The sequence below is a fragment of the Halichoeres trimaculatus genome, unplaced genomic scaffold (assembly GCF_033239565.1).
Source record: "Halichoeres trimaculatus isolate MK-OKI-2021-1 unplaced genomic scaffold, fHalTri1.1 fHalTri1_scaffold_5, whole genome shotgun sequence".
NCBI classification, from domain to species: Eukaryota; Metazoa; Chordata; class Actinopteri; order Labriformes; family Labridae; genus Halichoeres; species Halichoeres trimaculatus.
The window spans coordinates 33,525,397-33,543,388 of NW_027437183.1; the positions used below are offsets into that span (position 1 = coordinate 33,525,397).

Below are 17,992 nucleotides of genomic sequence, written 5' to 3' on the forward strand. Positions count from 1 at the left end.
AAGGGCAGCAGACCCGGGCTATCCAGATGATTTACAACACTTACTAAAACACCTGCACTGAGACTACACATTAATCTGTGTTTACAAATTACACTAATCTTCTTTAATATAAAAAAAACTTCAAAGAGATAATCTGCATACATATTTTAAGTGGTCCCTGTGAAATTATTTGGAGTGATTCTGGACAACCCGATCCACAAAGTATAACAAAGCAACTTTTCCCAATCCCTCTTTTGACACGGACTGGATTACTGTGTCCGAACCCCCACACAACTCTGAAAACTCATCTACATCTCACACAACAGCATGAAATCAATACTTTTTATTTTGTATTGCCTTATTACAACCGTATCGCTGAAAGAAGAGGTTGCATTCCCCCAAAAACTCTGACACAAACGTCTAAATGAAGTTTAAAGATAGGGATGTTGTTTTCAATACAGCAGCATTTAAATGTTTGAATTTGTTTGGTAAATTTGGTAGCAAAACGTTGAAACATCAAAACGGAATTGGCCTCGGATAAGTCGGTACAAGAGTATAACCAAGTCATTAGGAGATCAAATTAAAAAAAACAACAACAAACTGGGTTTAAAGATTGCTAAAATAATGAAAAGAGAACAAAAAGGGTTATTGGTTGGGGGAAATGTTGGAAAATCCTTTACAGCCATGGTCCATTAAAGGCAACATAGGCATGTGTGATGAGTGTGTTGGGGGTTGTATAGTGGGGACATTTCACTTCTTTTCTCAGTCCTGCTCTATCATGTCAAAATGGTGTCATCTATCTCTTCATTGGAGTCTGGTTGGCCTGCAATTTTCTTCAAGGATCGTCGATGACACTCTGAAAGCAGGTCGTTGCTGGCTGAATCCAGAATCGCAGTAACGCTCTGTTAAGGAAAAAGCAGGAAGTCAGTCAAAGGACTCTTTCAGTGAATCATGTGCATGGTTTTTAGGAAAGTGTGTTGTCTGACCTGCATAGTTTCTTCTCCTTGGCGTAATCGCAGCAGGTTGACGATGGTGTGTTCACTCTGGGCTCTGACGCTGGTATTTTTGTCCTTTGTATTGTCCAGGAGACTCTTTAGCAGGGGCTTGATGAGATTGGGTTCCATGGAGGGCGTAGCTGGGTCTTTGAAAACCCACCACAGCACCCGCTCTGATACCAGTCTGATGTCACTGGACTGGTTCTGAAGACACTGTATGGTGACACAAAACATACTTTGACTAAAAGAAACTCTAAGGAGGGTCTGTTTCATTTTGACTGCAGTGACACCTTTTGGCCTGGAGTCTTATTTACACTGTTATTAAAACACGACTCTTGACAAGGCGTATATTTGTTTTGGAAATGAATGGAGATAGGGTTTTGTTTTTGAAATAATTTTTCTTTGTTCAAAACACCTTTTTACCAAATACAATGCAACAAGGAAAGGTATTTATCAGCAGTTAGGTAGCGCTGTTGTTTGAAATGTGACAACAAGCAAACTTTGTAAGTTTGTACCGTAGTTTAGTAGCTGGCTATATTTATCTCTACTGGCAGCCTTGATAGACTCTCAAGTTTGAACAGACCACTGCAGAATAACTGCTGACTGTGGGTTGGATGGACATTAGCAAAAACAGTTTAGCTCCTGTGTTAGCCTTTAGCTCGTACTGTATCACTCTCACGTTTATCTTTCTTCTGCTCTTCTGTCCTTTTCTGTCTGACAGTTAGGCTCCTGTGTCCACCATCACTATAAAATTAATCAAAGAAATCGTTTTCAGCTGAGAAAAACACAGATCTCTCTTCTCACAACCAAACTTCATATATCTAGAAGTAAGTCCCTTCCAAGATTAATAAAAAAATCCTCACAGTCCCTTTAAACTTTATGTTGAATCAGGAAGGAACCCAGGACATGGAATAAACACCTTTAATGCACAGGACATATGTTGACAGGGGCCAGCTAACATTTAAGGCAGACTTTGTTTTTTTTTTAACCAATGTTCATAGTTTTGTATCAAAAGTTAAGACTTTAGATGGATCGACTTAGCCTGGATCATTTGTCATATTTCCACAGACAGGCAGCACACACTGATTCTTGTTAGTCTGAAAAAACTGAGGTCTTCATGAAGTACAGCCAAAGCACTTAATCTCATCTCAACACTAAGTCTGAATGACAGGAAACATTTCTAAACATTATGCACCCAACTGAAGACATTATCTAAGAGTTGTGTTAAAGGGGGCCAGGTGTCAGGTTCAGTGTGAAACTTAAGCTCTGTGTAAGTCCTTTCCTCATCTGCTGGTTGCTTACTTCTTCTGAATCTTCCCTGAATATGTCTTTAAACTGATCAAAACACTCTGCGCTAAAAATAGCTCGGGATCTTCAGAAGACTTGTTGAAATGATGGGGTCATCTCATAAGGATCTCTTTAACTGATTCATGACACACTGGAAGGGTTGGGCCTCAAACACAAAGGTCTCAACCCATTGCTCCACCACTGACAGTCCTCAAGAGGGCTGGCCAATCAGAGGGGAGGGGATTTGTGGAGCAGGGAGTCTTAAAGAGACAGCAGCTAAAACAAAGAGTTTCAAACAGATGCTGAAACACGAGTTTTCTAAAACACCAGTGAGAGAAAAACAGTGAATTCTTTTGAGCTGTAAATCATGTAAAGCTACTGTGGGGGTACCAGAGGGACAGTATAGAGAGTGAAAAGGACAATACCACCTCTTTAACCTATTTAGAATGGATGCAATGTGTAGGTAATTCATACATCAGGTCAGACCGTGTCATCCATCCTAATAACAATAATTAAGGCTGTATTCAGACCAGAAAAGTCCTTTGGTCCACTTGTTTGGTCCGGACCAAAAGCGGACTTTATTTTTTTTGTTTGGTGCGGTTCGTATTCAGATTGTACTTTTTGCAAGTGGACTATATTCTGTAAACACATCCACGTGTGTGACGATCAGTGCTCTCATTGGACAGCACTGAGAAAGGCGGCACACAGAATACAGACCTGGAAATGGAGGGAAACGTGTGTTTGTGCTCTTATTAGAGCTGCAAAATCATTTTCAGTTTCAAGAGCAGCTCCTTCAAAGCAGGCTGAACAACACCGGCAAGGAGACGCTATGCTCTGTGTGTCCTGACCCACAACATGCGAGCAACAGCGTGGCTAAACAGAAGATGGAGGATCAGGTATGAACCAAAGACGGTTAGGTTGGTGGCTCTATAGGCCCAAAAGGTGCATGTATCCTGTAGTTAGTTCAGACGGACTTTGGTTTGTATTCAGACCTGCACCGGAGAACCATGAACCGCACAAGAGTTAGTTTGGAAGCAGACCGAGACCACCTCAAAAAGTGGGTCTCAGTCAGGTTGTTTGGTCAGCACCAGGGTTCGTTTGTGTCTATTCACACCTGCATGAAAAGTCATGCAGGGTGGGAAACAAACCCTGGTCCGTTTAAAATGGACCAAGCAGTGCTGGTCTGAATACGCCCTAAAAAAACATCACATTTCTAAAAGGTGTCTTTAAATACTCAGAGAGGCTACAGCAGGTGATCAGGGAGAAAAAACAGAACTAGTTGGGGAAGGTGAGTCTGGACAGGTGGGTTTTGGGGGCAGATTTAAAATAAGAAAGGGTTGGAGCATTTTTAATGCTGTTTGGGAGTGGGTTCTAGAGTTCAGGGGTGGCAACAGAAATAGCTCGGTCACCCAAGGCTTGGGGCTTGGTCTTCAGGACATTCAGAAGGTAGATGGTGCAGCACCTGAGGAACCTGGAAGGAGGTAGGGGGGAGCTTGCTTTTAGAGGGCTTTGTAGGTGGTGAGCAGAAGCTGGAGCTGGTTCCGGTATTTGACAGGTAGTCAGTGAAGTTCACGGAGGACTGGTGTGAAGTGGTCTCTGGAGGGGGATCTCTAGAGGAGGTAGGCAGTAGAGTTCTAAACATGCTGCAGTTTATTTAGTACTTTGGTGGTGGAGCCATCAAGGAGACTGTTGCAGTAATCGAGCCTGGATGTGATGAGGTGTGTATGAGTGTTTGTGCAGCCGTCAAAAAGCTGGTCATAAAAAGAAATAAAATTAACACCAACTTTCTACTCCCTCCACATGTCTTTCAGCAAATCAAAGAGCATTTAATTGGTCACATGTCTTGAAAATGATGACACCATCTGAAATGACCTACTAGTGGCACCCTGCCTTAAAGGTATAAACACTTATATGTTGCATCAGGTCTCATTGGGTTAAAGTCACTTCACTTCTGCTGATGTGAAATCCCAGGTTCTTGGTGATAAATGTAGGGTACCTGGGAATTTATATTGATGGGTGAATTAAAAGATCATTATGAGTGAAAATATGCTGACCCCAGGTCAGCTACAAATACATGTGAATACCAATTATCTGACAAACAAATACCAGAGTGAGAAAAATGAAAAACAACTTTCATCAACATCAAGCACAGAATCAGTCAGCTGAAGCACTTTCTATCGACTGCCGGGCATCCACTTCCCCATAATGAAAGTTCAGAAAAAAAGGAAGTTGACAGACTGGGCTCATGAGCAGGATAAAAATGTACCTTAACAAACTGTGTGATGATGCGCTGGGAAACAACAGCTTCTCCCTCAGCTCTGAGATGGTGCCTCATCAGGAATCCCATCCCTCTGATCCCGCTGGTTGCGATGGGAATCTGTCAGGAGAGCAGATACACAATGACGCAACAGGTTTCCTGTGTAAGTTACTGTATGTAACACTACATACATTCATCATGTTATACACTCTCCCTCTCAGACTGCACGTTTGATACCTCTGTGAGATGGTAAAGAAATATAGATTACAATACATCCAGACTAAACTGGTCTGTTTCTGTGTTCAGCCATGGGTTATATATTCCTACATCTCTGTCTTAAAATAGTGGTTTTAAAGTTTGGGGAAGAAGACTGATACCACTGTGGTGTGTGTGTGTGTGTGTGTGTGTGTGTGTGTGTGTGTGTGTGTGTGTGTGTGTGTGTGTGTGTGTGTGCGTGTGTGTGGTGGAAATGAACAGCCAGGCGTTGAGCTCAGCTAAAGACTTGATGGGTAAGCAGCTTGGCAGACTCTGTACAAAGGTAAAAAACAATTTTCTACAAGAAAGCTCACTAATGACACATTTCTATCATCTTGGTGTAATGAGAGTAAACAGACACTTCATGGAGTCCCCTTTGAGTCACATTAAGACCAGGAGAGATTTCAGGTTCAGACCTTCACTGAAAACCTTTTGTTCTACAGAAATCTCTTTTCACAGTTTAATAATACCAGATAACTTTGTTTTAGTGCAAAGATGTTTTAGAAAATGACTTAAGCTGCTAATTTTATGAACTACTTTATTATATCACTTTCTCACTGCTTCAAAACAGACCCATTTACTAATCTACTATAACTGACCTTTAGATTTTACACCTCTGACTTTATCTGAGGGGAGGGATTTTCCTCCTCATCGTGACCAGTTACTCAGAATTTAGCGTTTCACTTCCCACTACCTTTGATATTCTGGTCTTAAAATGGTCAGCCCACACACTTCAGTTTACTGAATGTGGGTCAGCTACAAGATACAAACAGGATGCAACATTATGACAAGTCATGAGGACAGCAAGCAAGCTAGCAGACTGAACCACCTCAATGAGGAGAGGCTAATATATATAGCTGCTGCAGGGGTATGTTGTAGGGCTGAAAGATTTTGGAAAATAATGTAATGTGATTTTTTTGGACCAATATCTTCTGAATTATTATTCACTAAACACAAGCAACAAATCATTCTATGGTATGACCAACACAACAAAAGACACTCTTAACTAGGGATGGGTACCTTTCACATTTGAAACAATACGGTACCGATACCCGGTACCTGGCAATCGGTACCGGTTCTCAACAGTACCAATTTTTGGCACTTTTTTTGTGTAATGTGGTAAAAAATATAAATTTCTTTAATAATAGAATATACATATATTTTGCAGTTTAATATATCTATTCTTCAATATATAACCTTGCGATGCTGTGTTCATGTCCAGCATGGAAAATCGTCTACTCTTCCACTCCCTCACAGTCACAAGGATGCATTTAGGTACCTAAACATGGTACCTTTTGGTTTTACGTGAATCGGTACCCGATACTTTTGACAAAATTCGGTTGGTACCTATAAAAGTACCTACTTCGGTACCCATCCCTACTCTTAACATATAAACATTTTTTTCCATAGAGCCCCCGTCATTCAGCTGTGACGTTTAAGAACCGAAAACTCTGTTTACCGGTGTCTACATGAAACCATGAAACCAGAGTTTTCCAAAATCTCCATTTTGGCCGGAGGTTTTAGAAAACATTGTTTTCGGTGACGTAAAACTGCGGTTTCGTGTGGACGACAGGCGTAATCGCATAAAAATATATGCGTTTCCCGGCTACGTGTGGATATGGCCTAAGCCTTTCAGCATTCTCTCATCAAATCATCTAAAAAAAAGCTTCAATATCTACTCCTTATTAGTTAGAATTTCCACATGTTTGTCCTTCCATTTGTTTCTGTAATAATTTGTGTTAAATTGTAAAGAGACTTTATGAACATCCTGTATTTTTAGGGGTCTTTTACCCCTTAAAAAGGTCAAATAAAAATACTGTGTTTAAGTCTGCTACTTAACAAGCACAACAAACGACTGAAACAAGTGGAAACTACATCATAACAAACATATTCTGCAGGATACTTATCTCAACCAGGTTTCTCGGCTTATGATAGATGTGAGATTTTTTTATTTTTTTGTTCAGAGAAGTGAGCGCCACTGAAACTCTGTCCTCACCCTGTCAGCGGTGGCGTTGGTCAAAATTGTCTCCGTCACAGTATCACAATATTCAGCTCCACACAGTTTCTCAGGAACTGATTTGACCGCGATGGCCAGCGCCAAGCTGCGACCATGACGCACCATCCAGTCCACACCAGATACGTCAGCTGAAGGGCAGAAATGAGCATGGTGTAAGAACACACAACACCTCTTCAATGTCACAGTATGAGGCGTGTTACAAAAAGAATAAAAAAATTAGACAGCATCTTAAATAAACTCCTATTTTTGTCACTACAAGTTTTTTTTCTATGTACGTCTGTTGTAACAAACTACAATGAGGGCACTGACTGATAATAAGATAACCACTGATGTGATAAATGATGCAATATCTGCATTTCAATACCAACCCAAGATGTGCTGAGGTAATAAACTCTTCAGCTCCTCTTCAGACATGAAGGCACACAGCTCACCAACACAGCCGGCTGATGCCATACGTGTAGCATCCTACAGACAGACATAGACAGACACAGACAGACACAGACACAGACAGTCAGACACAGACAGTCAGATATTTCATTCTCACATAAAGGTTCAAAACCCTTTTTACAAAACCACATCCTCTCTGCCTGACTTCCGCTTTTCTGCTGTGATCACAGAGAAAACGTCTGAACCACTCACTGTGAAATCTCTCCTCACTTTCATACAATCTATGCTTTCAATTATTGGTCATTATTACACATTCAGCAGCTTTTAAAGCTTAGTGCTGGAGCAAACCAGCACGCTGCCACAGATTTAAACACATCCTTGTCTAGGCTCTAGCTGCAGCTGCTGCGAGGCATCTGCTCTTCTTGTCATACCTCATCATGTCCCAGCATGCCCAGTAATGTGGCGGTGATGTTCTTGCGGATGGCTGGGTCCACCTTTGACCCGGCCCCCTGGATGACAAACCTTAAGGCTTGAAGCATTGTCTCTCTGTGAGGAATCCACGCACACACGCACACACACACACAGACACACGCACGCACGCACGCACACACACACACACACACACACACACACACACACACACACACACACACACACACACACACACACACACACACACACACACACACACACACACACACACACACACACACACACACACAACAGAAATGAGCAAAGCATTAAACAGAAGGTTGAGAATTATTTCCTGAAATGCTGAGATTTTAAGCACATACTGACATCCTTTAAATGTAATATTAGACCAATGTGAAATATCTCATACTTCTTCATGCACTTTGAGTCACATGTTCTTTTTTTCTGTCCAAGACTGCATCAATTTTGGAATGACTGTTTTACCACATTGTCAAAAGTTTTAGGGGTTCAGGTTAAAATGGACTCTTTTATTGATTTTTTCCTTTTTCTTTTGTTTTTGTTGTTGCTGTTGTTTCATCGTTTGTTTTGTTTTTTAATCTTTTAACTTTGAATTATTAACTTGTTTATATTTCAGCACCAACTTATTCTGTGACTTTTTAATTCACTTGAATCAGGAACAATATGTTAAAAAAATCTCACTGTTTGAACTTGATTTTAATGCTTTATCATTCTTTGAATACAGAAACAATGTTTCTGATTTTGTTTAGGCAAAAAAGAGAGAATTGTATATTTTGAATTCATACCATTGTATTTCCTCTGGTTGTGTCTCCAATAAATAAGTCATATTAAAATGTATATTATATTATCTTATATTATATCATATTATATTATATTATATTATATTGAATCCCATTGTATTATATCATATTATATAATATTACATTATATTATATTATATTATATTATATCATATCATACTATATTATATTATATTATATCATATCATTCTATATCATATATCATATAATATTATTATAATTTCATATCTTTTTATAATATATTATATTATATTATATCATATCATACTATATCATATTATATCATATAATTTATAATATTATTATAATTTCACATCTTATTATATTATATTATATTATATTATATTATATTATATTATATTATATTATATTATATCATATTATATTATATTATATTATATTATAAATTATATTATATTATATCATATCATAATATATCATATAATATCATATAATATTAGTATAATTTTATATCTTATTATATTATATTATATTATATTAATTTTTTATATTATATTATGTTAAAATTTTAAAGTAAATTCAAGTTGAGGATGACTTAATCTTTTTTTTACATCCATAAATCAGCTACCTGGACATGGTTGGTCATGCTGAAAAAGTGACTTCTTTCTCTGAGTCTAGGGTATGGTTGTAGTTTGGGGATTTACCTCCTCTCTCTGTTTACCTTGCAGCTCATAGTTCTCTTTTTGGTGTGTTATTACACATTTGTATAAGGTTGTGATGCTGACACGGAACCTTAGATGTTTTCTGATGACATCACAGTTTACTGTATTTTGGTATTCAGCTGTAAAATAACACCAAACAATGGGCCAGGAGTGAGCTGCCTGCTATGAGAGGAGCATCAGCAGAGCAGCATGGAGTGAAAGAAGCAAAACTCAGGAGAAGAGAATTACATTCTAATACCTTAAAACATAGTCGTGATATAGTCATTTCATACATCTCATGTGCAACAACCAGCAATATATCAAGTACGTTCAATATGTACATCACCTCTATCTGTAAGACAACACGTTTTATTATGTCTGGTAGTTTCAAACTAATTCCATGTCCATTCACACCTGTACCTGTGATTAAGGCAGAACACACTTTTATATGACCTGAACAGTTAAGGAATAAATTTCAAATCATGAAAAATATTCTTGTATCTAACAGGTTTTCTTTCTTTTCTTCTGAGGCACTTCCTTCCTTATAGAAGATGATTTCACACTGAGCACCAACACTTTTGGTCACTTTTTCCCCTTTTCCACTAGAGTGGCCCTACTGTTAGTTTAGAGTAAACACAAACTTAGAACTCTTAGACCCTGCTCGGCTTTTCGACCAATAAGGCAATTATAGTTTTGCATTTTTATTTAGTTTTTTTTTTTTTTTTTTACTTTTGACACCTTTTTTTCAATTTCAGTTCAGTTTTATTTGATTCTAAAGTAGGTTTTCGACTTAAGCTCAATTTTTATCTTTTGAAAAGGCTAAGTTTTAGTACAGGTCCAGTATTTGCTTCCAGCATTAATTTTAGTCTATTTTATAAATAAGAAAAGCTATTTGATGCAAGATTAAAAAATGCCAGAAAAAGCATTGTGTTATTGAAACTCAAAACATCATACTAATAAAAGAATGTTTTTACCAAGGATGGATGAACAACCATCCTCAAAAAATAACAATGTTAAATTGTGTCACTCAAAGATAAAACGTGTCACTCAGTGTTGTTCTGTCTGGCCACCACGCAGATAAAAAAAAAGTGAGATTATGTTTGAGATAGGTTAACAAAGATGAAAACGAAAGACATTTTCCCTTTATTTTAGTTTATTTTAGTTTTCTAAACTAACCAAACAGTTAAAGCTAGTTATCGTTTTTTGGTAGAGCCTCATTTTTATTTTTATCTCATTTACCAAAAACTGTTCTTCACCTCTTCTTTCTGTTATTTCCTCAGTTTTCGTTAACTAAAGAAAATGTAAAATTATGCTAAAGTAAATTCAAAGTAACATAAGGAACAAGGTGATATTGCTGGTTGTGCTGGATTTATAGACGGAAAACTGTGTCAAACACTCGTGGAGACGATGAACTCTTTATGTATTTTCTACACCCTGGTGTGGGTTTTTGTTGTTGCCACAGCTAAGTTTTGGGTCGTGTAAATTTGGCCTCCAGTCCTTGATGTAAGCAGCTCGTTCTTCTAGTCCAGTGGGGAGCTGGAACCAGTTTTTCTGGTCTGGGGTCAGAGAAACACAAAAAAAACTGGAGCTTGATGGAACTGGCTTGGTGGAAACTGGTTTCTGCTTCTTCTGTCTGAAACTTTCCTGTCCTGTTCTCAGTCTGCAGAGTAAACCTCATAAATGCTCCCCTCAGACCTCTGCTGCTCCGTTAGAGACCACAGCAGTGAACACCTCACCACAGAGCACAGCAACATGAGCTGTAATTTTACCCCAGAGTGTCCTTCTCAGTTTGTTTCAACATATTGATTTAGACAAATTACACCGAGCAAAGCGTGTAACATTTAAAAAATCGATAAAGATATCTGAGTGATGGAAAACAGTCAGAGAAATAGAGGAAAGTCTTCTTCAGTGTGCATGCACTGAACCTGTATGCAGCCTGATACCTCTACTCCTGTTTTTTTTTTTTACATTACTTCACAGTTTTTTTTTTTTTGCCAAACTTGTCAGATTTCTCTCTGAGGTTTCTTTGAGTGGTCGTGCTGTTGGAGAGAGCTGAGGACTGTTTATCAACTACTGAGGCTAAAATAATCTGAAAATGTCCCGTGTGCGAATGCTTTGGCCCTTTTTTTTCTCCAATCATACATAATCTTGAATTTTTAACATCTATTAAACAATTATTGCATGATAAGAAAATATTAGCAGTGTAACGAAAAAAAAAAAACACAACAAACAAATACAAATTTTTGGCAAAGCTCAGCTCTCTGTGAGCGTTGGAATTTTTTAATTTGGATAAAACCTCAAGAAGTCACAGCCATTTAGCATTTTTGCAATATTTCCCTTGTTTTACTTTGTGGGGCTGTGTCACAGTAATGATGATCACTGTAATAAATTATACATCACTTGAAAGTACTATTCTTAGTTTCCCAATGCTGTTTGAATTTTCCTGATTGAACACACAGTGCCAGAGTTACAGCCAAACAGCTGGAAATTTCTGCAGAACTTTGGTTATTAAAGGTTAAAAAAAGATGGAGGAGCTAACAGGACTAGCCATGAGCCAGAAGAAGTTTGGGGAATAACATGGCTGAACCATGACCACAGAGTCACCACCGATAGCTTCCAGGCTGTTCGTCTAGGGCAGAGGTAGGCAACCTTTCCATGACTCGAGCCACTTTAAAATACACTCACGCCCCAGTGCCAATATTTACTTCTTTCTTAAAATCATAGGCAGTCGATAAGATAGTCTCCTCTAATGTTTTTTCATACTTAGCTATGCAGTCAGAAATGGTATAACTTCCTTCTACTGCCTGGTTTTTAACAGGACAGAAAGTTTTCAATGTGTTGCTCTGTTTCTCATACTTTACTAACATTGTTTTCATGTTTGGTCTCAAAAGGCGCTGCGCACTTGATGTCCAAACATACCACACTTCTACAGCAAAGGGTGCATATGACTTCATCTTCGGCTGTCTCAGGCGATAAATTAGAGATAGACTGATATTGATTTTTCAGGGCCGATACCGATACCGATACCGATTGTTTGTCGTCAAGGAGGCCGATAACAGATATTTGAAGCTGATATTAATTTGCAGTCGAAGTGAAAATATTGGTGTCATAATTTTGAACAATACAAACTCCAACGCTTAACTTCATTCAAATACCTTAAGCATGAGTTTATTAAACAGCTCCCAGGCTCAGCAGCATGTTTTCTAAAGTTAAATGAAAACTTGAAAAAATAGCTTCAAAAATCTCAATACAACTGCAATAACTGCCCAAGCCATGGCTCTGCTTGTAACCAATCAGATGGTACTGTGGGTGGGACAGTGCTGGGGACTGAGTAGTGACTGCTACATCTGAGCTGCAACAACACAGTTTTAAATTTGTTTCTCATTGGTCATCAAATTAAAAAAAGGCTGATGCCGATATGCCTCAAAATGCCAAATATCGGCCCCGATACTTTGCCCAGCCGATAATCAGTCTATCCCTACAATAAATCCACAGTCCCTTGTCCAACTATGTTGTAAAGAATGACTGGAACTTGGTTTGTTTGCCTTGATAACTCTACTAAAGAGATGCCATTGCGAGCGAGCAGACTGAACTCCCATGTGATTTGAAGTGACACACTCCCAAGACACATTCGTGTACTTGTTGTGTCATGATTTAAACTATTATTTAACATTATTTGTTAAATTTTTATGTTGGATCATTTATAGTGTGCTCTAATTCTTGTAAAGCACTAAATAGAATACAACTGAATAGTTTTATTATTTGTTTATTTTGTCCTCTGCCTCATTGTTATTATTCTTAGCCTGCCAACATAAATCGCCTCACATGCCAGCTTTGGTACCCGGGCCCCAGGCTGCCTACCCCTGGTCTAGGGTGATTGCACCGAGATCAACTGACATCAGAGGTTCAGTTTTCCAAAAATTCAGCTTCTTACTAATTTCTTATCTATTTGGGCTTTTTATTACTACTTTGATGTTCTTATTTTGTTGTTCCTCAGAAGCATTGACCTCTATAATCCTTGATGCTTATTCCAAATGTGGAGAAATGTGGTGTAATACATCTTCTACTTTGAAGCCTGTGATGCTAAAGGCCAAATCTGTCACACTCTCTTCCAAAAATAGCACAAATGCAGCTCAGTGACTGACAGGGTGTCTTTAAACTGATGATTTCTTAAAGCTCTCAGGAAGCTCACCTGACTCCAGAGTCCTCAGCGTTTCGAATGGCAGACAGCTGCTCCGTGAAGAGAGGGTCCACTTTAGTGTGAATGGAGACCAACTGGCCCAGAGCCTCGGCCGCTCTCAGCCTCACAGCCCGGCTCGAGTCCTGCAGAGCCTTCAGGAAGGTGGTCTGCAGCTGAGGCAGGAAAGGCTTCAGGGCAATGCCCACCTAGAGGAGGAACACAGTCCAGGGTCAGAGGGTGTTTCTGATCCTTCATGTCAGACCACCTGAGCCACAGAGACCTGCAGAGTCAGACCTTTGCCAACAGCAGAGTCAGAGTCTCCAGCAGAGCCGTCTTCACCGTCCAGGCAAATCTGTCTCCCAGGATACGAATGAGCGGCCCAGTGATGTTAACCACAGAGGGCCGCAGCGCCTCAGGGGAGGTCAGTTTGATCACTCCTCCTAAAGCTTTGGCGGCTTCTTCTTTCTGCTCAGGACTACCAGTGAGGACTCCTTCCCTCAGCACGGGCAGGATACAGGTCACACCCTGAGGAGAAGACAGAGCCCAGACCAGCAGTTATTTCTGTGTAGACCGATCCTTTCACAGACTGTCAATCATTGGGAATAAGAATGTAATTTATTCCTACAGCTGAAACACACACATAATTCAATCAGTGAGAAGCAGAGAATCCTTTCTGAGGCTTGAATCAGTGACTGTTTTTATAAAAACATCATTAACATAAATAAATGATCAAAGTATCTGTTTTAAATCAAGAATCTTTGGTCAGTTTTTCAAAGGTAAACTGATCAGAGTTTGGTCTGTCTGATTGGATCGAATGTTGAAAATGTGTTGTTAAAAAGGGATTTTGAAATCTGATTGGACCATATAATCCAATCCTGGATATAATCTAAATCAAACCTTCAGTTTGAGTTGTTCAAAACTTTTCAGTAGGATTTGGATCACTTTGATAAAAAACAAAAAAACAGGATTATCCTGATCCCAACAGGGAGGGAGGAGGGCTGTCTTATCAGGGTATCATCCGTTCATTCCATATTCGTTTTAGAATCCGAAATTGGAAAATGGATAACGACTTGTTATTCAATTCCTCGTTTTCAAATCAAAAATCAGAAAGACAAATAATGGTCTATTTTTTGCTGTTTTTGATTTTGTTTTGAAATTTAAATTAGAATATGAGAGAATGGACTTATCATGGTATTTTTAATCAGTGTATGGTTCGTTCTTTCGTTACTCTGTTTTAAAACAAAATCAAAAAACGAAAAAACTGACTTGTTTTTTTGTTTTTCTGTTCTAAAACCAAAACGGAAAAACTGAATAACACGGTTTTAAAAATGAAAAAACAAAAAAATAATAAAAGATTGTGTCAAAATTGTTTGTGTGATATTTTGATTTTAAATGTGAACATCTCTATATAAAAATTAGACAAATAACTCACCAGATCAGACAGCAGCAGACTGTGCACTGACTGTCTCATTGAAACACATGGGAGTTTGCAGATGCACGCAGATAAGATGGAGTGGAACGTCAGCGATCTGTTACTTATATATATATTAAAAAAAAAGCTCAGGAGCATGTCTGTATAAACCTTCAATGTGAGTTAGTTGTCTAATTTTTATATAGAGCTGTTCACATGTAATATCAAAATATCACACAAACAATTTTGACACAATCTTTTATTATTTTTCGTTTTTCCATTTTTAAAACCAGGACAAAAAAACGTGTTTTTTCTGTTTTCTGTTATTCCATTATTCCATTTTAGTCTTAAAACAGAAAAACAAAAAAACAAGTGAGTTCTTTTGTTTTTTTTAATTTTGTTTTGAAACAGAATGACGAAAGAACGAACCATACACGGATTAAGTCGTTATCCATTTTCCTATTTTGAATTCTAAAATGGATATGGAATGAACGAATGTTACCCTGATACTGTCTGTGTTTTGGATCGCTAGACACTTTTTCAAAATGAAATTGAAAAAAAAAATCACTTCACACACCTCCCTCCACAAGTGTTAAACAAAAAAAAAGGAAGAAGAAAAAAACAAAAACAAAAACATGAATCAAATGACACACGTGCCCAGAACCAGGTCAGGTAAACCAAATGGCTTAAAAAAATTTTCATAAACTGTTCCATCTCTAGAAGCTACATAAACACACTGAGTTAAAGCTGTGGATAAAAGATAAAACCATCTATGTAAGCAGAGTCTTCTTACCTTTTTGGGCAAACAGAAACCAGGCAGGTGCTGGCCCTTCACGTCTGCAGCTGCTGATCTGATGTCTCGATGCAGATCATCAATCAGAGCCAGCTGGCTGCTCGCATCCAGTTTCTGTTCAAGCAAACAAACAATCACAATCAGATATTGGAAAAACTAAAGTAATGATCTCAACAGAGTCTGCCGTCAGCTCACCTTGGTTATTGAGTTGATGGTGTCCCAGCTCTGAGAGAGGACCTCTGGGTTGGAGTCATTGAGAAGGCGGATCAGCCCTGACAGCAGGCTGCGTGTGTGGGCGCTGTAGTCCAGGCGAGTTCGAGCAAAGTAGGCGTTAAGGATGGTGACGGCGGCCTGTCTGAGGCCGGGGTCAGCTCCTCGTGTGGCCTCGAGCAGATCCTCAATGATGATCCGCTGACCCACTTCATCCTCTACTGACAGAATCACCGTCTGACAGCTGCACAGCTCCTGAAACAGAGAGCCTCAGTCTTTACATCCCACGGTTAACAACAAGCTGCTGGCACAGACGAGCAGCAGAAACATGTTTGCTACCTGTGCTTCATCCTCTGAGCCCAGCTTCCCTTTCAGGGAGGAGAGAATGGCGGGCAGGATCACTCCCAAGTGGCGAGTCAGAGCATCGCCAGCCACAGCCGACAGGAACGCCAGCACTCGCGTGTTGACAGGGGGGGCAGTCAGCTGGAATGACCAGAGAGGGCGACACATTTAGTCATCAACATCAAGAAGATATCAAAAACAACCAACAGAAAGCCTGACCCAGAAACTTTACCTTTGGGACCAGGTAAGGCAGCACGGAGCGACTCTTCACTGCCATGACCTGCTTCAGGCCATCCAGAGCGAACTCAGCAGTCTCCTCGTCATCCTGAAAAACAAGTCACAGCCTCGTCTTCAGATCCTCTTTTAAACCCCGAAAGGTCACACTCATGTCTGTTTCCACTCACCAGCTGTTTGAGCAGGGTGGGCAGGATGTCGTCCAAGGCCTGGTGACCAATGGTGGCGTGAAGCTGCTCAAAGGTTTTAGCTGCGGCCTCTCTGACCTCCTCCAGCGGGTCGCACAGAGCCTTCCTGACTGTGGGGACCAGAGACTCTGAGAAGACGAGCACCTGTGACACAACACGATCAGGTTAAAGCTTTATTCTCAACTCTTGTACTGCTGGTCTAAGCAGGAGAACTGAAGAAAAGATGGAATACACAAAGAAGAAATAACTTTAAAGAGAGCTATCCTGTTTTCCCACATTCCAAACATGGACATAAGTTGCCAATGCTGGATGTTCAGACAAAATGTGTGCAGATTTTTATGAAAGCAAATAAAAGACATACAAAAGACATGTTCAGGTCAAAGTGAACCAAACTGACAACTGAGGCAGAGTCATGATGCTAATTTTAGGGTAGCCCGGGTGTTGTGATCTGAATGTTTTAACTTGAATTTTTGGATCTGAATTTTGAAGCGTTAAATTTAGAACTGTATTGACAAAATGAATTTGAGCAACCCAAATCTTTTTGTTGTTAAAACTTGAATTTTTGAATCTGTATTCTAAATGGGTGAATTCAGGACAGTTATTCAATGCCATGAATTATGTGGTGTTTTTTTCAGTATTTAACATTCAGCGGCTGTTAAAATTCAAATAGTTTGGTCTCTTTTTTGCTACTATAGACTTTCAAACCTCTACATATTCTCGTGTTGCAGGAATCCCTAAACTGATCTTAATGCTCTACAATTAGCACAAGAACTTTATGAGACTTGCTGAAATGATGCGATCATCACATAAGGATCTCCTCACTGGTCCATTATACAGTGGTCTAAAACCGGGGTCAGCAGCTGGCAGACTGGGCTCTGGGTCCAGACCCAAACAACATCCTATAGAGGGGTTCTTTGTTTATCAACAACGCCGGATGCTCATGCAACGTGGGTGCAGAAGCACTTCGGAGTACAAAGGTTTGTCAACTGACGTGGAGGAGCTAACCACCAAAAAACATTTTCAAACTAAATATCATCACCTTTACAGATGGTAAACGGCTCCCAGGTTTGTGAAATAGCAGTGAGTGAACAGAAGAGATTAGCAAGTGGACAGACGTTTTTAGCGGAGAAATCCGGCGTGTACCCAGAGAAGAATTTAAAACACACATTCACTCAATGCTCATGACTGCATTATCTGTGGACACTTACCAGACTGTGACAGACCAGGACGTAAACATGTGTCAATATATCAGAAACCCTCCCAAACCAAAAAGAGCACACAGACTGCTGAGTCTGACACCTGGTTCATGATAAAGATCCAGAAAACTACGACCAGAGTTCATTATTTACCCGCAGCCGTCGCTGGTGTTTCAGTGTAAAGTGTGACCCTGTTAACTGGTGACTCACCAATATTCCATCATGGTCTGCTCCAGGTTAGTCCTCTGCTACAGTCAGACAGCGCTGTGTGGCTCAAATGACCTCTGAACTGACAAAGACTTTGTTTACATTTGCCCCTCAAAGAAAAGAGTCAGCTCCCCAGAAAGTA

At 39.5% G+C, this 17,992-nt stretch overlaps 1 protein-coding gene across 1 annotated transcript in view; it reads right to left on the bottom strand.

The window, feature by feature from the left end:
• Positions 1 to 166: 166 nt before the first annotated feature.
• The window catches only part of gcn1 (GCN1 activator of EIF2AK4), a 49,325-nt gene continuing 31,499 nt past the window's right edge, over positions 167 to 17,992 (bottom strand). Inside the window, exons 45-57 of the mRNA XM_074669748.1 lie at positions 16,430 to 16,591; positions 16,258 to 16,350; positions 16,023 to 16,166; positions 15,669 to 15,938; positions 15,474 to 15,587; positions 13,564 to 13,794; positions 13,282 to 13,475; positions 7,609 to 7,723; positions 7,159 to 7,255; positions 6,770 to 6,918; positions 4,528 to 4,638; positions 966 to 1,187; positions 167 to 881 (exon numbers count right to left, since the gene is read on the bottom strand). Coding sequence (XP_074525849.1) covers positions 756 to 881; positions 966 to 1,187; positions 4,528 to 4,638; positions 6,770 to 6,918; positions 7,159 to 7,255; positions 7,609 to 7,723; positions 13,282 to 13,475; positions 13,564 to 13,794; positions 15,474 to 15,587; positions 15,669 to 15,938; positions 16,023 to 16,166; positions 16,258 to 16,350; positions 16,430 to 16,591 — 2,028 coding nt within the window. The 3' untranslated portion in view covers positions 167 to 755. The remainder of the gene's footprint in view (positions 882 to 965; positions 1,188 to 4,527; positions 4,639 to 6,769; positions 6,919 to 7,158; positions 7,256 to 7,608; positions 7,724 to 13,281; positions 13,476 to 13,563; positions 13,795 to 15,473; positions 15,588 to 15,668; positions 15,939 to 16,022; positions 16,167 to 16,257; positions 16,351 to 16,429; positions 16,592 to 17,992) is intronic.